Here is a 17,208-nt window from a genome sequence, read left to right as displayed (position 1 = left end):
TACCTTCCTGTAAGATAAAAAATAAAAGTACCCCTATTCCTGTGTTTTAACACTCACATATCGATTTATAAATTATAATCTGAATTTCAAATTTCAGATAATAAATAATAATCTAGGTAAAATCATCCAACAATGCCGTTTTTGTTGTACTTAGGTAGCAATCATTTTTTGAATTAACCGGTAACCGGCATCGATATCCGATTATTTTGTGCTGGTTCCATTTATCGATCCATAGGAACTGGCTAAAACAGCTGATATATTGCTCATTTTAACCAGTTCGTTTCTTATTGAACTAGTCCATAAGCGCGATGTTCTCCTTTATTTTGGAAATTATATTTAGTTTTCCAATTTGAGCAATTAAAAGCTGTATTAATCGAGTGCTGTGTACAAATACCATTTCATAGTTAGCGTGCACTATCTGCAATTTGATGCTGCAAGCGTGCTTCTCTCCAAATGCGCATCAGTGTTGTTTTTCGCGCTTTGTTGATAATAATTGCAAAGGTAGGTGAAGATTCATTATATACTCTAATAATAATAACTATAATAGTATCTGAAACATGGGAAAATCTATTAATCACAATAGTCAATAGTTAAGTCCGCAAACCCACAATTACAATTACACACTTCAGGCGATGTCTGTCACCGCGGATGTCAACAAGGGGGTTCTCTTGATCGATTTGTTTTTATTTTACCCTAGCAGTGATAATTATAATCGGGATGCCACAGAAATCGCGTAGCTCTTATTTGGGTCGGATTTCTTACGACTGTAAGTCTGTATGAATTTAGCGATAACCGATTTCTGTAATACCCCTGTATATTCAATTACTAAAAAAGTTTTATAGGTCGAAACACGATTTTGAGTTAATAATGCTGAGATGCACCATTTTTAAACATTGTTTACTACCTTAGAATAAGGAATATGTACTATAGTGTTAAATAGTGACTTGCGCATTAGTCCAGAATTTATTTCAAATCGATTATAAAATGATTGAAAATTTTAAAGGGATACATTTTTTTATGTCTATTTTGCAAATAATTATAATTTCTTTGAATTCTTACGTTTACGGAAAAAATGACTATGTTACCTCCATAGGTCCATGAAATGACACCTATATTACGCTTAAAAAATTTTAAACTCTAAATTTTCTTACTTATTTCAACTTCTAAGCCATAATCAGAATTAATCATATCATAATCATAACAAGAAACTACTTGAACCACAACGAAATGTTCATCTAGAACTAGGTTTATTCCTAACGTTATCTTGTTTGTCATTTGTACTACATAATATCGTGTGAAGTCATCATGGACCACACACTCAGATCTCAGTTTCCACGGTGTACCTTAAAAGGCAAATGCTAAGCATGAAACGTGATCAAAAGAACTTTTCCATAAAGTAATCTTATCATTAGGATTCTAAGCTGTATAATAACATTATTTTCTTAGTAAAGTTTACATAAAAATAAATTTTTGGATAAGACTTAAATAAATACAAAATGTAATAAACTAATATTAAAAACGTATTAGGTTTGGTTAGGAGGTAGCACCTACATAGATTATTCAAAATTGTTTTTTAAGAGACAATTCAATAGTAAAAAAACATGCAGGTTGCCATTCAAGGTTTTAGTCAACCCCTTTTATGACATTGAGCTTAATCTGTTGATTCAGTTAAACCACACAAAATTCGTCTTTGTTTGGGATGCGTTTAACACGTTTTATTATTTGATTCCGCAAAAGAGCGATCAACATCTACACACAAAAAAACAGGATGCATTTATGTATTTTAGCTACCATTAAAATAATAAAATGTTTTAGTAAAATGATATTTCATGAAATAATAATAATGTCCTAAAGGACTAAACCGAAATCTAGGCACTTCCTATATTCAGTTTACATAGTGCAAGTACCTTCTTATTTCACATTATACTGCATTACATGTATATGTATAAGCGGTGAGATAATTTCGTCAATGTTGAAATGCAACCTATGTAAAGATTCAGTAAACCCGAAGTGCACAAAAGTTTTTGTTCTGTGTTGATCATGCAGTGATAACGACAAAGCTCCCAGATAAACGTGTAACAATTTAGAGGGAAACCCGTAGTGAATTTCATAAGTAGTGCAACACCCGTGGGTTTAGTCGGTTGGCGAGGTTTGTTCAGAACGGACGTAGAACTATGGAGCGGGAAAATTACAATGCGGAATATTTCGAGCGAGCTTTGGCGAGAGCATACAGTTGCGAAAAGCTGCGGGTGGAAAACTTTCACATCGAGGTGGTGAGCCAGAAGGGCGAGCACTTTTGCAGCGTCATCTACCGAGTGGCGTTGGACTTTCGGAGGTCTCCCGATGGTGATCTTGAATCAGGAAGATATGTTCTCAAAGATCTGCTGCCCGTCGCAGCTGAGCTGGGAACAAATGAAAAGGATATGTTCGAGGAACTCTTGCCAGCGATGTCAGCTATACTCGAAAACGCTACAAAGGAGATTGGCGAGCACAAACTGAGTGCAGAGTAAGTACTAAAGTTTCCCAAACCACTCTAAAGAATGTAGATAATCCTAGAAAATAGTAAAAAAAAAATACCACCTGTTCATAAATATATAAGAAAATTGTACTGATTAAATCCATTTTTAAGTGTAAAACTTATGAACTGGGGTATTAAATTTAGTATCCGATTGATACTTATTTTTGGACTTTTAGTTGCTTGCTAGCCGAGACCTCTACTGGAAAGGAGATCTACATTCTGGAGGATCTGTGTGCTCTGGGATACGGATCTTTTGACCGCTATAAGGGCCTAAGCGTGGATGAAGCCAAGATTTGCTTGAGAAAATTGGCTCAGTTCCACGGCGCTTCCATGGTCTTGTTCCAGAACCAACCCGAATTGGTGGCAAAACTCTCACCTTCTCATTATGCCAAGGGACTATCAGATCCTTTCGCCAAGTCTCTCATCCTAGATACTACGGAATATGCAGCAGAAGTGTTTGCCGACGAACTGCCGGAAATATCTAAGAAAATGATGGCTCAAATACCAGAAGCATATTCACAGAGAATGCAAGATGTTGTCGATCCCAAAAAGTCGTCTTTAAATGCAGTTGTCCACGGGGATCCCTGGTTAAACAACATCATGTTTGATTCAGTTAACAAAAAGGCAGTCCTTGTAAGTAAAATAATAATGTTTTTTTTTTAAAACTAATTTTTATTATAAATATTTTACCCATTTTAGATTGACTTTCAGAACTGTTATTGGGGCAGTCCGGCCATTGACCTTTATTTCCTTTTTTTTACCAGTGTAAAGCATGAAATACTAGTGAACAATATGGACAATCTTGTGAGCCATTACTTCCACTGTCTCCAGGAGACATTAAAACATTGTGGATTTAAAGGACCACTGCCCACGCTTGATCAATTAAAGGATGAGATGCATAGATGTCTGCTGTACGGCTATTATGCAGTAACTTGCGAACTACCCATTGCTTGTGCCTCACCTGAGGCAAGTGCCGATTTCGGTGTTCAGACCTTTGGAGATCGGGAAGCTATGCGCAAGAAACGCCAGCAGTTATTTACCAGCGAGCGAGTGCTACAGACGATTAAAGCCTGGCTGCCGGTGTTTGATCAAAAGGGTGTTTTAGAGACCCCTTAAGAAGGGAACAAATTTTTACCTTATTTGATTGTTAAATGCTACTATCTGTAGTCTTGAAGTCTGTAATACCAGTATTTTGTACAGAATAAACTGTTTTACGTGTTGCATAACTTGGCTTTCATTTAAAAATAGGTCAAAGTTTTGTAAGAAATAATTGCAGAATTCCTTTGATTATGGTAATCTACCATTTTATTCATTAAAAGATGTATTTTAAATATTTCCTTTTAACAATTTTCTTATTAGAATATTGATTTATGCATCTCTTTGCCACTTCCCAGCTCTTTTTCTAACATAAAAACCCAACTCAAGAGTTACTTCTTGTGTTTATAAATAAATTTGTAGTCTGCCAAAGTTTCCGTCCAAGATTTACGAGTGTGAGTGTGTGATGCATGTGCCTCGGCTGGCTGCATTAAAAGCGATAAAGTTCTCACCTCCATTTGGAGCCAACTCCATGCAGCTAAATATGCAAATCGCTTTGCAGTTGTTCTTAGAAAGTTGTCAGCTGCCAAGTGTAAGCCAACTCGACTCCAACTGAAGCCAAGCGAAGCGAATCGGGGAGCATATAGGACCAGAATCCAGAACCAAGGATGAGTGTCCTGCAGGAGCGTGGGAGCCAAAGTGCATTTGACGCCAATGTTACTTGGAACACGCTTGTCCTTCTTCAAAGTGTTTAAAAAGCAATTTATTGCTATTGTTCGGGAGCAGTCAAGTTAACCCAATCTAAGCTTATTTTTGAAAAGGGAGAGGTGTAAAATCTCTTAAGGAATTTGAATATCGGGAGTGTTTGTTGGTACTCGTAACCATACAAATTTTATATGATTTCCTTGAAATAGGCTTTAAAAATTACCTCTTCTTCAAAAATGTTATCTTGTTCAATGTACTATTTATAAAAACTTGTTAAAGATTAGAACTCAATGTATTATAACATGATATAACACAAATCGTTTCAACCTTCGGTCCCCCTCTTCCTACCACTTTCTAGCTCCCATGGGTAATTGTAAACCTTAATTAACATTGAAAACAAACACGACGGCCCAAACGCAAACAGAAATCTGTCTAAGGCTGCCAGCCAGTCGAAAGAAACTCATAAATCAATTTTGAAATGCATTAGAGACAGGTAACCGGCCGCCGTATTTTCCCATTCCCCAATTTTGTCAAGGAAATGGCTCCGAGCAAAGTGACTGCAACTCGAAGGGGTCAACTTTCTGGAGCTGGTCAGTGGCCAAAAGTTGCAACGGAGTCAACCCCTAAGAACGAAATCCCCTGCTCCCTTCGTCACCTTTCAATTAATGCGTATTTCTCCAGTGAGATGGTAGAAGTGGCTTCCTCTGCTTTCATCTGGGGTTGCATTTACTTAACGCCTCGCCTCAGCACTTAACTTCCGTTTCCTGTTACCAGGGGCGGGGGCTTCGATTCAGTTCCTCTGACTTTCGGGCAAGGCATTTGCAACTAATTGAAAGTGCAATGCGATGCTGCAGAATGCAATTAATGCCTTGAGGCCCTGGAAGGCCAACACTCCCACCTTCCGACGTCTGCAAACGAGAAGTTGCATTCGAAACCGAAATGCACAGAAAAAATGATGAGTAAACAAACTTTCTATTGGGGGGTGATCGAAGACAACACAGGAAGTTTGAGGAAGTGGCTATGGAGTGATTGATTTTTGAATGAGTCTTGCGAATCTATTATTGGTTTGTTCAAAAATCCAATGAGGGTAAAACCATACATGAACAGTCAAGATTCTCAATACTCAGGATAATATTTCCGATTCAGGTTTTTATAGTATTTACTGGTTACTTTAAAAACGAGGAATTTAGTATGATATATTTGATCCTTAACCTTAAGATTCTTTACCTTCCATTATTTAACACCCTCTTTTCTCTTGTAATCCTAAACAATTTCTTCTCGTAATGCCAGAATATTTAGTATTTATTTAAAATCTGGTATGATATATTTTCCCACGTTCTTAAGTAATAGAAGACAACTAGAATTAGATAGAAACTTAAAGATGCTTTAATCTGCGATTATTTAACACCCTCTATTCTTTTGTAATCCCCAACCATTTCCTCTTGCTTGCCAGAATAACTCAAGAAACTTTTATCAATTAGCTGCCAACTACTCAGCGTATGGCTAATGCTTGGGAAATGAAGGTTCCAGTCCGAATCCTGTGGGGCATACAATTAAAAGCAATAAATTTGCACAGGCAACCATAAATCAAAGTCCGATCATAATCTCAGGCTAAGCAAATAGAGAGAAAAAGCCAAAAACGAAACTCTCGTTTCCGCTCAGAATTTTCTCCTCTTATCCCCGAAAGTTCGAATCCCAGGAACTTCACCACAATCCGGGGAAACAGTCGCTTCGCTTCGTTTATTAATTGTACAACTGTCTCCAATCATAATTAATGAACTTTCGGCACATCCTCCGCCGCAAACTCCACATATCCTCGCATTTCGGGTTGGAGTGAAGAACCAACACCGAAATATAAACACAAATGTTTTCCTTGGCACACCATAAATCTTTCGTTTGGCAAATCTCTGTTGGGCCTTTCCGTTCACATTCTCCCCAATATATTCTTGTTTTATTTGCTTTAATGGCTGGCAGTATCAATTAGACACATTAAAGGATTTACTGGGTTTATTTCTATTGTCTTAGAAACGATTATGTTCGAACTTAAAGTAGCGATGGAGAATCGTGGTCGTTTTTAAAGGTCAGCTTTTTCGTTACTTTTAAATGATTAAACCCTATATTGTAGAATATATCAAATCATTGATGACAAATTCCGAGATTTCTAAAATATAGTGATGCTTTTTAAAACAACCAAAAAAATAATCAAATTTTGCCACCCTAAATGGCAAGACTTTAACAAACACAGTTTGAGATTTAATGACTAGATGTTTTAAGAGTGGTAAAGAGTAAAATTACATATGCAAATCCCTTATAATTATCAGCAAAAATCTTCGTAGGACCACATTCCCCATTTGCGTTCAGAAAAGCTTAGAAGCAAACATCTAAACTGCGATAATATTTCATTTGGCTTGGGGTTTTCTCAAACGCCACTCATCAGTGGCTCATTTATCAACGATGCCTGTGCGATTGCTTTTAGCCAGTTAGTCATTTCAGAGCTAAATTTAAATAATTTTAAAATGATGACAAAAGCTTTTCCAGCCATCCAAGTAATTATATGCGCACATGGCATCCAGAGAAAGGTTAGGTGGAGACTACGAGCATTAACACTTTCACGGCAAACAATCTAAAGATAAATGAAAGCATCATTAGTCATTGGCCAACCCCACAAACCCCGTAATCACATGTGTCCTGTACAATTTTTCACATTCCATGCCAGAAGGGGTGGGATTATATGTGATTAAATCCTTCAGATACCAGAGTATTCATATGCAAATTGTTTGTGGCAGGGAGTGACAGGTTCCTAGTCGTGCAACTAAGTACTTGGAGTCTTTGGTCCATTGTCTGCGGCAAATTATTTATTGGCTATCATTACTTTGATTGCCGACTGCTTTCGGTAATGTTTCAAGAATGAAACTTGTTGGAATTTATGGTTGCGTCCGGCCTTTTATATAATTTAGAACCATGTTCAGATATAATATTTTATTGACTGCATTAAAATTAAAATTTTAAAGCTAAAAAAGTTATGCTATATTTATTACAAAACAAGGAAGAACGCTATAGCCGAGTACCTCGACTATCAGATACCCGTTACTCAAAGGGAAATGGAGATATGCAAGCAGCAAAGCGAAATTAAAATGCGCCACCTACCGGCGGAAGACAGATTTAAGCGTTATGGGCGTTAGAGTGGGCGTGGCAAATTTATTTTTGGATCAATCGATAGGTATTGACGACACCAATACATTTCAGTTAAAATTTTTTATCTAGCATGCAAATTGTGGGCGTCACAGGTTTTCGCGGTTTGTGGGCGTTTAAGTGGGCGTGGCAAACTTTTTTTTAGGTCAATCGATAGGTATTGATGAGAACAATACATTTCAGTTAAAATTTTCTGTCTAGCATCAAAAGTGTAGGAGTTACAGCTTTGGGCGGTTTGTGGGCGTTAGAGTGGGCGTGGCAGTCTACTGAAACAAACTTGCGCTGCGTAAGAAGCTCAGGAATCTGTACGCCAAATTTTAATAGCCTAGCTCTCATAGTTTCCGAGATCTCAGCGTTCATCCGGACAGACGGACAGACGGACAGACGGTCAGACGGACAGACGGACAGACGGACATGGCTAGATCGACTCGGCTAGTGATCCTGATCAAGAATATATATACTTTATGGGGTCGGAAACGCTTCCTTCTGCCTGTTACATACTTTCCGACGAATCTAGTATACCCTTTTACTCTACGAGTAACGGGTATAAATATTATGGTTAAAAGTCATCAGTTTTTTGTATAAGAATTTATTTTCTCCCTGAGAAATTTAATTCAATTACTTACTCAGCATAGCAATAAAAAGTAAATTCCTCACATGATTGTTGAAAACTTTTCCATTTTTATAAGATATTTTCCTTATGACATTTTCGCGCTTAAGCGTAGCAATAAAAACAAATCCTGTGATATTTTTGATAATATTCTAATGTCATTTTCTGGTAACCGGTCGATGACAGCTAACTTTTATGAGCTCTGCGCAGACATGAGCCAAAAACTAATTACCTCAAACTGGGTTTTTACATGAGAGCTGAGGAAACTTTTATGGTCGGTGTGGTTTCGGCACTTTCAATATAATTTTTAATGTCATTTTGCATAGGATTTGAATGCTGCAATCGATAAAACGACCTCCTTCCATCCGAGTAAGGTTTTATGACATTTTCGGTCCGTGCGAGTCAAGGCGGAAAATTTGTTGGCCCATAAAAGCGCAGCGTCGTCTCTACAAATGGGTAACAAAAATTATTCATAGTGCAACTACCCCAGGTTCTCAATCCACTACTTTATATGTGTGCATCTTAGAGATATAAGAAGTTCAGAGATGTTGGCGGGAACTTTGCAAACTTCCTTCAAATTTATTACCAGGAAGTCTTCTACTGCGAGAAAACAGCAACTTTACAACCTGAAAATATTATCTTAACCTGAAAGTCTAAAGATATGCGGTAACAAACATTAAACTCATTTTCTAGACATAGGTATCTATAAATCAAATCATAGAGAACTTGCTTATAGCGAATAAAATGGATTGTCTTAAATAATATTTTTCATGCCCAAAAGTATTCCCTTTTATATTGTCCCTTGGGTAATGATAGAAATATTTTTCTGAATTTTAGAACATTACCGCTGGGAATAAAAGTCAATTTCTGCAAAATGAATTTACAAATATATTAATGCAACTATTTTTTTGTACTTGCAGCGCTTTCTTGAACTACCATAATCGCCATGCGGCCAAAGGATCACCCGGACCTGCACTTGGATGTGATTCCCAAGATGTATGATCCTCACTTTAAGGTGTTTGTAACTAGTCTGTGTCATGTGCAGAAGCAGCTGGAAAAGCTGCCACGTCGGTTCTGCCGGATGTACACCACTGATGCGCTGGCCACACAGCTGCTAAAGTACCTGAAATCTCTCAAGGCGAATATTACAAAGCAGGACTTCAATGTGGTGAAGGAGGGACAGCCTTTTCCATTGATCCTCAGCGATGGAAAGCGCCTGGAAGCGATGCTCTGCTCTGGCAGTCATCTGGGCCACAGCCTCATCCTGCTCATCCGGCGGCAGCAGGGCGGCAGACTGCTCTACTGTTACTCGGCCATGAGGCTCGATAATATCGGCCGTTTGCTGGGCAACCCCATCTTCAACTCGTGGATCGCTGCGGGAACCGACCAGCTATATCTTAATCTATCGTCTGTTAATATGCCGTTCGTCCATGTTGATTTCGATGAGATGGCTATTACTATTAAGGAACATGGATCGAGGAATAACAATAGCGTGGTGCATCTGGATGTGCCGCTTTTTGGCTACGAGGAGTTGCTCTGGAAATTGGCACAAACGCGCCTCCGAGGTCATATTCGACTAGATGAAAAGTTGGCAGAAAGCTATAAGTGCCTTAGTTCCGATTTGGAGTGCATTCAGGAAAAAAATAACTATATTCCAAGGGTTTATGTCTACGGTTCCCTGGAGGACGCTGAACAGATGTATGAGCCGAGAAATGTAGTATCCTTAGACATAAAAAATCTTAAGTGGTCGCCGACACCGACGAGAATGCATCTTCGTCAGCTATGCAGTTTGCTGCGACCCCAACACATCCAGGGAATTGTACCCTTCCAATCGGATGGCGTTATCCCGCCCATTCCACCATTTCTGAAAAGATTTAAGGCAAACTATTCCCCGCAGACTGAGGCCGCGGTATCAAGGATTCATAATCTTTCCCCAAAAAAAGGGGAAAAACAAGGACCCTATCGAGCTGTTCAGGCGAGAAAGGCCTTTGAATTTCTTAATGACGGAGATAATAGCAGTGATTCGGATTAAAAATAAGTATATCTTATTTATTTATTTACAAAAGAAATAGCTTAAAGTTAAAAACTAAGTAATTCTTATATAAGTTACTTCTAAGGAGTTTCTATATTTTCCCAAAGTTGTAACGGAAAAGAGTAATTCTCTACCAATTTGGAACAATCGAAAATGTTCTGCGCTAAATTATAATACTCGTACAAAATTAAATTATTTTTTTTGTTTGTTTCCACCCAGTTAGATGCCCCATCTCTCGATAAATAAAAGCAAATAATAATTTTATTATAGGGTAAAATAATTTTCCGACGTTAGTAACTCAGCAACAGCTCGCAAAAAAATATCTCCTTTCGCTTCAAAATATATAAATTGAGACTTCGAAATTGTAGAATTATGTATCAGCTTCTGTATCTTCATCCGACCAGGAATCGGCAAAGGCGCTCGAACTCATCACTCGCTTCTTCTTTAGACTTACAGATTGCAATATTATCGCCACCAGCAGAGGGTTCTTGAATTACATCTGAATCGATTGAGTTCTTTGAGACCTCTTTCTTTAAAATTATATTACCGAATTCTTTTTCAGAATGCTTTGAAGAAATCATATCCATCTCATCTTGAGTTTCTTCTTCTGACTTACAGATTGCAATATTTTCGCCACCAGCACAGGGTTCGTGAATTACATCTGAATTGATTGAGTTCTTTGTACCCTCCTCTTTCTTTAAAATTATATTACCAAATTCTTTTTCAGAATGCTTTGGAGAAATTATGTCCATCTCATCTTGAGTTTCGGATCTAATAATTAATTGAGCGGGTTTAACTTCGACGTTGCAGTTACGGAGTTTTAAAAATTTCATTATCAGTGATTTCTTCTCATACATTTTTGGAATTGTGAACAGAAAAACCAACACTAGATGAAAATTTAAATTAAAAATGTATGTGTTAATATGTCAATTTTTGACTTACCGAATTGGAACAAAATGGTGAAGTTGATACTCTTCATAATCAGAGCCATTCCAAATAGAAAGACAAACCACTTGAAAGATTCCCATGCGCTCTTTACCAACAATATCGCTCGTAGCTTATCGAGGTGCTCAAAAATTTTGGTTGAGATCACGAGTCCCAGCTCTTTCGACTGCTCTGCGGAAATACTTATATCCATGTCAAGATATTTCTGGTAGGGATTTCCCTGGATATTGGTCTTATTAATCAACTGAAGGAACCGCACATATAACCGGTAGAAGATCGTTATCCATAGTCCAGTAACAGCCCATACATTCAGAACGGATAATGCCGACTCCGATGAAAGATCATAGATTATAGACTGGAGGACTGCGAATACTAGAATCGACTTTCGCCAATTGCGCCACAGGATCAGCTGAGTTACCCCTTCACATATATAGTTTGATATATTTTGGACGACCTCAGCGTTGGGTGCAGGATCTGGTAAAGGGTTCAGATCCGAAGCCATATTTTTGTTGGTGTTTGTAAGAACTGTTTCCACCTCGCACATATTGTTGGATAACTTTTGGATGTCCTCTACGATGGATGCAGGAACTGGAAGTGGGTTCAGATCCGATGCCATGTTTTTGTAGATGTTTGTTAGAACTTCACGTGGTTGTACAAATAAAGTAGACTTTAGTTTTAACACGATGTAGAAACGATTGTCTATTCGGATATTATTTTAATGACAGTAAAAAATGTACAAACTTGATTTAGTTTTAAAGGTTAAAACATAGATGAAAGCTGTTATCATACGTTGATATAAACAAGTTTAATAAAAAAGTATTAAAACTTCGATATTTGGCATGAACTTTTTTCCAGTTTTGAAATTGAATCATTTTAGCGGTTCCCCCTACTTTCGACTGACAAAAGCACGTGTTGTCAAATGGCGTCATCTGCTAGTTTAAGATTTTCTTCCCAAAACCTTATCCCCATCGAATTATGCAAATTAAATTTGTATATACGTTGACGGGGCTTGTAAAGGGGTTTTCTGCAGATTGAAAATGTGTTTCCTTTTTTTGGATGAAATTGATTTTGATTTGAGTTGTGGCAGTTTTATTTATAATCAATGTTTTCTTTTAAGTTCTAATAGCACAGGAGATTTTTTATATTGATTAAAATAAATATAATTCAGCATTTATAGTTAAAACTTAAATTATAATAACCTAGGCGATGGTAATAAGTCACATTTATTTAGCAAGGTGGTATAAAAGTCAGGTACACCATTGTGTTCATAAGAGGCTTATTTCATTAAAATTTTCTTAAACTTGTTGGTATTATCAAAAATTAACGATTGAAGTGTTTTGTACATTTTCTGTTTGCCCTCTAACTTTGAGGATTGTCAAATCCTTCAGAATGAATTTTAAGACCTCTTTATCGCAGCTTCGGTATCGTTTGATCCGAACCGTCAACAAGCTCTTTTATCCCAATTCTGCGAGCAATCTGGGCAAATAATTTTGGCACGAGGTGTGACCAACGCCCATTGAGGGTGTGGTTAATGACACTTGGCCTTCTGTCTCTCATGTCAATCGCTTACCGATTGATTTGTCAAAGGCATTACGCTAATATTTTCGGCAAATACTGGAAAAAGTCACCAACTCGCTGGCGTCAAAATGACATCGAGTGGTTTTACTTTCCACCCTCAAGATTCCGGAAAAATTAAAAAAAAGTATAAAGGGAGGGTAAAGAGAAGGACTTAAATGAATTGTTCAAGTGTAAAAGGCTTTTAAGGTCTGTCCGCGCTTTGAGAGTTTATTTTCGACTCGAAATAAATAAAAAAAAAATTTTCAAAACCAAAATCATAAAATGTAATAAAAAGATCTAAGATTTTCTATTAGCAAACCTTTTAATCCCATAATCAATAACAATTCATAAACATTGTACCTTTATTACTGACGTAGCACATAGCTATCTAATAATCCAACCATGATTACCTGCAAAATAGAGACATTTGTTCATTATTCCTATGAGATTACTTGAAAAATATTCTGAATTTCTGTCACCTTCAATTAGAATTACAGGAAATTAATATGCAAACAGTAAAATCGTTGTATTTGCATTCATACATGGGCAGTTTAATTAAACTAAATTCCCCCATGGAGCTTACATCACGACATGATGCTCACAAACCGAACAGGATATTAGAATGTTTGACAAGTTGTCAATGCATCATGGCCAAAAGGATAAGGCAGAAAATTGCCGAAGAAAATCTTATCGTTCATTTTGAATGTAAATTAAAACAAATACACATAAAATTACTTAAAATTGCACTGAGTTTCTTTGCCTCCTGTCAAAAAAAGAAAGTCGTTGCAAGGCATGCAAATGCCAAAAATATGAAAGGATCTTATAACACCGACTTTAATTTTTGAGTATATTGTTCACTTTAATTTTTAAATATGTTGAAGTTTCTGCGACATTTTTCTTAGTGCCATACTGTTATCCTGGTTTATAAGATCTTAGCTAAGTCGGTCTTAAAACGAAGTCTATAAGTCCTTTGAAAGGCGCATACTTTTCAAACTAGTGTCATACAGGCATAAGATGTCAACGTCCAGAAGCAACCTGAAAATCTCAGCAAATATTCTTCTTTCGAGCCGATAAAGTTGTCATATGAGTTCGGCTCCTTTAACGTATTCCCTTCGACTTCTTTATGGCCAGGCGACAATGCCAGGAATTTCTCGTATTAAAATCGAAATAGCCAGAGGACAGGAATCCACCCCAGACATGGACAATAGTATCTCTGCGATGTGGGGGGAGTAAATATTTCGGCTGGCCCCCGAGTTCAGGCCGTGTCCTTACAGCTGTCAACATGTTTAATTGAAACTGACACTCAGTGTCATTTTATGGACATTGCCATGCGTTACCGTTACCTTAACTGTAACTGTAATTCGGCTTGCCTTAGTCCTGCTTGATTATTGTGGAACATTCCGAAAGGGGGAGTATCTTCTCTTCTATATCTCCCCCTCTTGAGGGTTGCGTAATGCATTGCAATGTACGTTCCCTTCTTGTGTGGTGTATTAGTTAAATTTATATCCTTAGAACTTCACATTTTGATTTGAGGAGTTAGTCCTATTCCGCTTTTATGTTGACAAAGAAAAAGTCAGTGGAAGACCACCATTAAAAAAATATTTTTGCATTAGGAAAGTTAGGAACATTTTAAGAGACCTATTGTTTTGATCAAACAAATTCTGAATTGGAAGGTTACATATTTTTTAGTGAATTCAGTGAAGGTTCTTAAAGATATATTAATATGATCTTTATCATTAAATTCCCCCTGAGTTTTTAACAATTTAATATGCTCTTCAGGTTATCCATCCTATCAGTCTTTAGTTCTGACTTGCTAATACCTTAAACTCCTTGTTGAGTCCCCCAAACCCATTCACCCATTCTCTACCGACCCAAAAGATCTTTAGCCCCTGCAACACTTCAGCGATATCCCCCCAAAACTCATCCAAACTGTAATTATTATTGCTAAGCTCAGTCACCTCCTTTCCTTTCTGGAAACAGGAGAACCCAGCCCTCATTTAATTGCAGACTAGCAAATACTCAAGATATTTTTATGCAGGCAATTCGTATTTTTTCCGTTCGGGGTTTTTCCAGCTTTTCGATAGGGGAAAAGACAGCGGCCTCTTTTGTTTTCGTCACGGACGAAAGGCGAAAAGCAATCACGGCAGCTCCTTGCCAGGAAAAGCAAAAATATTTTTCGCCACATTTCCTTATTTATTTTTTTTGTTTGCGCATTTTTCCAGGATGTCTTTTGTGTTATTGGTGAAATTAGAATTTCTCATTAAAATAAGTGTTGGCCGAGGGAGTCGCTTGACTTGAGACATTCAAGCATCTCCCAGGGCAAGGTGCTCGTCCATGGCAATGGACTTAAGTCCAAATACCCATTTTCCCCCTCATTTTTTGTTTATGCATGGTCACTCATTAGTTGAGCTCGAGATCTGACTGACAGAGTCTGGCATTTATATTTGTATCTTTATGTATTCTTACAGGGAGTACGAGTCGCTTACATCCCTAATGGCTTTTTCAATCCAATTGCTTACAGTTCTTTGTGAGTAATTAAAATGGCAACTCTTTAACATTTTATTTTAAAATTCTGCGGGTGCAAGTGCCTTATCTTATTCATCTTCAAACGCAGGTTTGTTAGAGGTCTAATGGGCTTAAAAACTGAAACACTTAGCGGTTATTTAAGGGTTAAGGAATGGAATATTATTAAACATAATAAAATTAAATTCGGTCTGCTAGACAGATTGATACCTTTGGTTATTAAAGATTGTAGCCGTCTGAGTAACTCTCTTTTGACTTAACACCCTTTTACAATCAGGTAAATTTAAAGCCTTACAAGCGATTTAAAAAAAAAATTTCTTTTAAAAAGCTCTGTGATAAAAATAAATCTTTAAAAAAATGAAGACAATAATTATTCTTTTTGGAGATAGATATGATTCGAAATATATATTTAAAAAAGGAAATATTTTTTCTTAAGACCAAATATAAGTTTAACTGATATAGACAACATACAATCAAGCAAATTTAAAGCATTATATGCAATTAAAAAAAAATTCTTTAAAAAAACTCTGTGATAAAAATATATTTTTAAAAATAATGAAGACAATAAATTTTCTTTTTAAAGATAGGTATGATTCGAAAAAAATATTTTTTCTTAATACCAAATATAAGTTTATAGACAGCATATATTCTAATATTATTATTTTAAGGTGTCTTTCCTCTGGTTTTAGAAACCAATTTCTGGCACATTCTGGGGAATTGAACCCGCACCTCTGCCTTTATGTTAGCCAAACTTTTCGATTGTCCAACTTGATCCACCCTGACCACACTCAATGCACCACATGCTTCCTGGATATTTGATATGGGGCACAACATTGTTGCCACTTCGGTGTTTGAAGTGTGGGCAAAAGTTTGAGCTTTGAACTTTGGCTTGTTACATTCAAGTGGCTGCCATGTATAAATGTTTGGTTTTCAGATCCACAAAACTTTATGCAAAACACACAAAACTTCACTGAATATGGGCGAACTGTTTGCCAGTGCCTGTGTTCTGTTTTCTGTTATTGTTCTGTGGCTGGTTTGTATTTCTGCATCATGTGCTGCTGACAAGCTGCGTAATTTCCCCTGTCTCAGGACCTGCAATAATATAGATAAAATACAATTTCCTTAAGCAATTTTTGTTTTAATTAATTCTGTATTACTATTTTTTGTGACTCCTACGTGCCCGGAATTCGCCGCTTTGGCTTCTGTTTAATGTCTTCACCAAAACAAATTTCGCCCCCAGAGGGACTGCATTTAATTTTTCCCTTCCATTCACCTTTTTTCTGCTTCATTTCTCTGTTTGCTGTGCAGTGTAATTAGCCACCTTCTGACCAAGACAGCTGCTGATGCTCCTTGTATTTTTGTCCATTTTTTCCATTCCCTGTTGTGCATAAAAAGTTTAAGTTGACATTTTGTACCAACAGTTTGTAATTTTCTTACCCCTTTATATTTCGAAACATTACCATTTTTTCTTCACTCTATTTTCTTACTAATTTCTTGCTTTTGTGCATTTTCCTTGCAGACCGGTTAATTACATTAGCAAAACGGGTGCGTTTCTGCTTTGCATTTTGGTTGGTTATCCCTTCCGGAATTCGCAGTTGACATTAGAAAAAGTAAAATGGTCTTTAACATTTTTTCTTAAATTTCTAAAAATTTCTAAAGGGGATTATTTATGATACTTCTTTGGGTAAAACAACATAAATCCATTTCATTGGAAAGAGATCCTACAGAGTTGTAAGAATTTTATCAGATTAAGGACTTTAAAGTAATTTCAATCTCGGCACTTGAGACAATTTAATGGTTACGAATTTTATTGTAACTTTATTACATCCCCACATGCTCCATGTAACTGGATGCGGAATATTGTAACACGTGATTCAATTTCGTTGATCAATTTTAATTGATTGCTTCAATTGGTTTCTGTGCAAAAGCCTCCCATCCCCTTACCAACTGCAATCCTATCAAGATTTTTATGCTCATAGCCACTTTATTTGTAGCTTTTTCCTCCTGTTTTGGCTGCTGTACTGTTTTATTTTTCCAATTTTTATGCGTTTTTAATGTGTAGAGCAGCTACTCCTTTTATTTGCTTCCCTT

At 36.8% G+C, this 17,208-nt stretch overlaps 3 protein-coding genes across 3 annotated transcripts; 2 read left to right on the top strand and 1 right to left on the bottom strand.

Annotated features, from left to right (window-relative positions):
• The first annotated feature begins 338 nt into the window (after nucleotides 1-338).
• Nucleotides 339-10,146, top strand: LOC108015624 (uncharacterized). Its single transcript, XM_017082116.4, has 2 exons — nucleotides 339-501; nucleotides 8,981-10,146. Exon 2 carries the CDS (start codon nucleotides 9,007-9,009, stop codon nucleotides 10,090-10,092), a length of 1,086 nt encoding a protein of 361 aa, XP_016937605.4. The 5' UTR covers nucleotides 339-501; nucleotides 8,981-9,006; the 3' UTR covers nucleotides 10,093-10,146.
• On the top strand, nucleotides 2,121-3,744 carry LOC108015623 (uncharacterized). The gene is made up of 3 exons (XM_017082115.4): nucleotides 2,121-2,506; nucleotides 2,695-3,151; nucleotides 3,218-3,744. The coding sequence occupies exons 1-3, from the start codon at nucleotides 2,175-2,177 to the stop codon at nucleotides 3,632-3,634; spliced, it is 1,206 nt and encodes a 401-aa protein (XP_016937604.4). The 5' UTR covers nucleotides 2,121-2,174; the 3' UTR covers nucleotides 3,635-3,744.
• A 189-nt stretch (nucleotides 10,147-10,335) lies between the features above and the next one.
• LOC139352936 (reticulon-2) lies at nucleotides 10,336-11,731 on the bottom strand. Its single transcript, XM_070995753.1, has 2 exons — nucleotides 11,035-11,731; nucleotides 10,336-10,978 (listed from the first exon to the last, which is right to left on the bottom strand). Exons 1-2 carry the CDS (start codon nucleotides 11,651-11,653, stop codon nucleotides 10,485-10,487), a joined length of 1,113 nt encoding a protein of 370 aa, XP_070851854.1. The 5' UTR covers nucleotides 11,654-11,731; the 3' UTR covers nucleotides 10,336-10,484.
• Between the last annotated feature and the right edge of the window lie 5,477 nt (nucleotides 11,732-17,208).

The sequence above is a fragment of the Drosophila suzukii genome, chromosome 3 (genome assembly GCF_043229965.1).
Source record: "Drosophila suzukii chromosome 3, CBGP_Dsuzu_IsoJpt1.0, whole genome shotgun sequence".
NCBI classification, from domain to species: Eukaryota; Metazoa; Arthropoda; class Insecta; order Diptera; family Drosophilidae; genus Drosophila; species Drosophila suzukii.
The sequence above is the reverse complement of the archived record's forward strand: the minus strand, read 5'-3'. Positions and strand labels throughout refer to the sequence as shown.